The 5,661-nt window shown below is 34.8% G+C and overlaps 1 protein-coding gene across 2 annotated transcripts; it reads left to right on the forward strand.

Annotated features, from left to right (window-relative positions):
* LOC107635772 (pirin-like protein) lies at positions 338–2,203 on the forward strand. 2 transcript variants are annotated; one of them, XM_021122299.1, is made up of 6 exons: positions 338–703; positions 786–832; positions 927–965; positions 1,045–1,073; positions 1,146–1,312; positions 1,386–2,203. In XM_021122299.1, the coding sequence occupies exons 1-6, from the start codon at positions 516–518 to the stop codon at positions 1,879–1,881; spliced, it is 966 nt and encodes a 321-aa protein (XP_020977958.1). In that variant the 5' UTR covers positions 338–515; the 3' UTR covers positions 1,882–2,203. The 2 variants fall into 2 exon arrangements, with proteins under 2 accessions (XP_020977958.1, XP_016194828.1); XM_016339342.2 differs by having other exon boundaries at positions 340–703; positions 783–832.

The following is a 5,661-nucleotide window of genomic DNA, read 5'->3' on the forward strand; positions in this document are numbered from 1 at the left end:
TAATTATATTTGTTATATTTTAAAAGAATTTATTTGAAAAGATAATTAGATCACCTTTATTAATAAAATATGTGGCTGATTTTATCATTTATTAACTATAAGTGTTAACTAATAATATAGATACATTTGGAAGCGAGGTAAAATGAGAAGAAAATTAAGATTTATTCTGTTTTAGACAAAAAAAGATTTCTCATTTGTAATAACTAAAATCTCTTAGGTGGTTGATGATGATGACAAGAGGCTGATGTCACGGTGATGATTGTTGAAAGGGGAGAAAGTGGATCCCACAAGGCCACAATGTTATATTTGCCCACGCACGCCTACAATCCATAAGGCGTCTTGGTCTTCTGTTGTCTGCGCGTTCCTTCATCTTCTCTTCCCAGTTCCGTCCCACATTATTCTAATATTAATCGACTTTCTCAATCACATACATATCCCCGTGGCCGTGTGTATATATATATATACACGCATGTCTGCAAACCCTCCATCATCATAGTTCATATACTAGCTAGTTTATGAGAGGTTTAATAGCAAGGCACCTTCACCTGTTGCCGTTCAATCGGAGGATCACCACTAACATCACCACCATCACCATGTCGGCATCATCATCTGCTCTCAGCACACCCAGATTGGTCCTCAAGAAGGTTCTGGCCAAGTCTCAACGCGAAGGCGATGGGGCTGTTGTCAGAAGAGGCATTGGAAGGTACGCTTGCTTTCTATACATCCATCCATCTTGCCTTGATGAATGATGATGCTTTAATTTGGTTTTTTTTTATTCTCAGAAGCGAGTTGAAGAACTTGGATCCATTTTTGATGTTGGATCACTTCTCAGGTAACATCTCCATCTCCTTGCAACTTGCAAGCCCTGCCCTTCCCTTAGCTTCGTCGGTTTTTATATGACCCTGTTTGCATTGCGTGTTTTGCAGTATCCCCCCCTGGAGGATTCCCTGATCATCCCCACAGAGGTAGGTACATTATTTAATTTGACATGCCTCAAATATTGATTATCTATATCAATTCTCATTCTCTTGCGTGGATTTACAGGTTTTGAGACCGTTACCTACGTCCTAGAGGTATATATATATTACTTTCCGTCTCTTGTCTCGTATAAATGTTAAAAGGCTGACACTCTTAGCTTGTTACAGGGGGGCATAACTCACCAAGATTTTGCAGGGCACCAGGGCACAATCAGAGCTGGCGATGTTCAGTGGATGACCGCAGGCAGGGGAATCATTCACTCTGAGATGCCTGCCCAACCAACCAACAACAACGGCTTGCAGCTATGGATCAACTTATCCGCCAACAACAAGATGTAAGAATTCACCAATTCAATTGAATAACATTGTTTCATCACATTATAATTATTATTATTCTCATCTTCTCAGGATTGAACCCAACTACCAAGAACTTCTGAGCGAGAACATACCATCGGCAGAGCAGGAAGGGGTGGAGGTGAGAGTGATAGCAGGAGAAGCAATGGGGGTGCATTCCCCGGTCTATACTCGAACTCCAACCATGTTCCTTGACTTCACGCTACGTCCCGGAGCTGAGTTGCATCAGAGCATTCCGGAGACATGGAACTCCTTTGTATACGTCATTGAAGGTGAAGGAGTGTTCGGCTCTCCAACTTCATCGCCAACTGGCCCATACCATGTGCTGGTTCTGAGCCAAGGGGATGGCCTCAGCGTCTGGAACAACAACAACAACTCCTCTTCAAAGCCTCTCAGGTTTGTGCTCATTGGAGGCCAGCCACTGAACGAGCCCGTGGCTCAGTATGGCCCTTTTGTCATGAACACACAGTCTGAGATCGAAAAGACCATTGAGGACTATCAGTATTGCAGGAATGGCTTTGAGATGAGGAGGTATTGGACCTCTCTCTAGTTAGTGACCCACCCTACCACTTGATGTCTCATATCTGATCGATCCATCCATGTATCTCACGCTAGTGAAATGCACAAATTAAAAAATATCTGCACAAGTCATTTTCCTTTTCAATGCGCTGAAAAGAAAGTTTGCTTATTCTGTCATTTTCATTTCTCTGTAGCCAGAGCTTCTAGAAGATCCATATTGCTGCTCACCATGGGGCAATTGTAGGCTATCACTAAAGTCATCACTCATGTCTCATCATGGATATATCACCCTATATTCACTATCTCCCCTTATAAGTAATCAATAAAAACTTCTTTTGTTATTGTTTGTGGTAGTTGACGATAGCAACCGCTACACATAAATTATTACTTCTTTTCTTCGATACAGTTCGAATTTTTAGGCATTTTTGTCATTCAAAGTTTGACGCTTGAAGCCTTGTTTTTAAAAATTAAGAGAGTTAAATTCCTAAGTCTGGTGTTTCCTTTTTGGGCCAAAAAATAATTAAGTCAAATTGGATCTTTCAGATTGACAACATAAGAAGTTTTTGCTGCTGGATTGGGATGTGGTATTGGTATGTGTATGGGTGTGGGATAACATCCACCCTAGAATTTTTGTATGTCTTTACGGTTGACCCTCCATCATAGACAGTGGTGGAGCTTAGTTCAGACAAGGGGTGGCCATGGCCCCCCCAAACTTTTTATAAAAAACTTAGTAGTACTTTTTTAAAAGATAAAAAATAGTTCAATTGACTTAAATACTTTACTATGACTTAAAGTATCTAATAAGTTCAATAAACAACACTCTCTCTATCTTTAGGTTCAAATATAAAATATTAGATATCTTTTATTTATTTAATTTAATATTATTTTATATTTTACTATTTATATTTAAGAAGAAGAACATATAACTTTTACAATATCAACACATGTAGATAGTTCTTCTACTTTAATGAATCACGAAGAAAGTGAGATATAACCTTCAAAAGTTCAAAAAGTTATATCTGATGACTTTAACTTTAACTTTTTAGAACGAGATCTTGAAAAAGGGTTTTAAATTTGGCAGTATCACTCAAACCAAAGAGATGAGATTAGACGAGCTTATCTTAAATGAGTTCCATATAAAAAAATATTTTGACAATTATTTTCTATTTAGCCCCCCAAAATTTTGTTTCAAGTTCCGCCACTGATCATAGAGTTTTAAGATTTTCTTATTAACATGATCTGTAGTTCGTCGCAATTTTGGCAAATGAAAGATAAATATTTTTTCTCCTTTTAAAGGGAGAAATCGGCAACGTTAAGGAACCAGACATTTTGAATGAACTAAGCACATCTAAAAGTTGTACCAAATCTAAAAATGTCAAAATTCAAACCCAAAATTATTATACATATTCACAAAAACTCGTTCAAAGCACATTCAAAAATGTAATCACCAAAATTAAATGAAAATATATTTAAAAAAATAGAAAATAGGGTACTTTTAGATGCCATGCACAATGGTGATACAATTGTGACATAATTCAATAAAGGCAATTACTTTAATAAAGATATGAAAAATATCTTCTCATGATAATTTTAATTTAAATAGTGTGATTTATTTATTTTGTCACATTTTAAATAAATATAATATTTTTATAACATGAAAATTAAGTTTCAAAATTTATCATCTAATATTTAAAATAAAATATCTTTATATGATGGTGACAATTATAAAATCATCAATAAACCAAAGATAGGGAGACTCGAAGTCTCGAACTCACGACCTCTAAGTAACTATGAAGAGACTATGCCATTTGAGTTATAGCTAGTTGGTTCTGCAATAGGGCTGACAATGGGTAGGATAGGATTTAGACTCTAATCCTACTCGCGGTTGGAAACTTTCTCAAAACTCTATTCTACCTTACCCGCGGGTTTAGAATCTCTCAACCCTAACCGGCTAACCCTACTCGCACTTTAAAGTTCTAAACCCTATCCTATCCGACCCTACCCGCAGAAAAAAAAATATAAAATTCAACCATTCCAAATTTCATACATATTAATAAAATAGAAAATAAAAAACTGATTCAAATTAAAATTAAAAACAATAAAATCTTAAAGAAATCCAACATAAAATTACAAATAATATGATTATCAACTAATTTAGTGATTATTTCAAGTTTTTATAATAAGAAGATTGTGAGTACAAGACTCACTTTATTCACTACATAGATAACTTTTACATATATTATATAATATATTAAGGATGCGAGTATGATAGGGTAGGCCGGTAGAGTATACTCTAAATCCGTACCCTACCTACCTGCACTCTAACGGGTTGGTTCGGATTGGATACCCGCGGATGGGGTATATATTGACAGCCCTACTCTGCAATGCTTTTACAGATTGATTGTTAGCTAAAAATTGGCTAAATAATGTTTTCTTTTCACATTTACTTCTTTGTTGATTGATTGTTCACCGAAAAAAATTGATTTTCTAGCAACACGTCTTTTAAATACAAAATGTTATACTTTATATTTCTGTATCTTTTAAAAAAATTGTTATTTATACATTAAAATTAGTTACTAAAATCAGCCGCTAATGTATTTGTGTATAAATATATGTGTGATTTAATTTATTTTCAATGTATATTTATATTCCAAGATGTATTTTATATTGATAGCTGACTTTAATAACTAATTTTAGTGTATACGTAACATAACTCCTTTTAAAATATTTATCATCTTAACATTGAGTTTTAGTATCTTTAAAATATTAACAAATGAATTAATAAACAGGTTGCTTAATTATAATACTTATCTATATATATATATAAATCATACTTGATAAGGCCGAACCGGACCAGAATCTTTTAAGCTTTTACTACGCTATGGACAAACTTACTTTAGGTACACAGAAAGATCAAGCTAAGCCAATCTCACGCCGAAACAGGGAAATTCTAGCCCTTGAAAGCAGCCCACTTCGTCCCTCTATCCCGGAGTTACCTTAGCTTAAAGGAGCTCATCTAACTAAAATCAATTCCACGATTCAATCTTTCTTGTGAAACGTTCATATTATCCGCTAGGTATAGAACCGAAGCACCTCTTGAAGCGCCCCAACCCGCCCAGCGGCGCCCCTACCTCAACCAGTTATTCTATTATCCCGGAATAAGAACCTCCTCTAATCTCGGACGCATTTCTAATAGATATTCTTTATTGCCGCTACGGGCTCCAGAATCTGATATATATTCCAAGTGGTGTATTTTTTTCTTATAATAATAGAAACTTTTATTACCAAAAAGGAAGATTTACTGCTCTTATGTCCACGTAAGAAATCTCCTTATTCAAATTACTTTACATAGGTATGTATTATTAGGTAAGGTATATCATGTCATCGAGACCGATGATATGTACGTGACTTTGTGCGTTTATTTGTTCAGATATGAGTAAAATTATAGTATAACATATTATACTAAAATTTTTTAATATTCAAAGAAATTAGTCAAATTTGTGATGTGGTAATGTGAAGGCCGTCCAACCTGTCTTAAAAAAATAACCTATACTGTCAAATTAAAATTTAAAGTTAACTTTGGACCTCTAATTAACCAATAATCTAATACAAGAGAGTTCAGGACTCGATTTTCAATGTACTCAGGGTTTAGACATATATTTAGAGTTTGTGTTTATTCATCAACTTTAGAGCTAAAAAGGATTCTTCATGAAGATATAATAAAGCTCATTTGTTAACCGGAGAAAAAAAAAACAACGTAGTTAAAAACAAGCACCAAGTGAAACATATAACAAAGATAAAGATAATAAAA

Source organism: Arachis ipaensis, chromosome B04 (assembly GCF_000816755.2).
Source record: "Arachis ipaensis cultivar K30076 chromosome B04, Araip1.1, whole genome shotgun sequence".
Classification (NCBI taxonomy): Eukaryota; Viridiplantae; Streptophyta; class Magnoliopsida; order Fabales; family Fabaceae; genus Arachis; species Arachis ipaensis.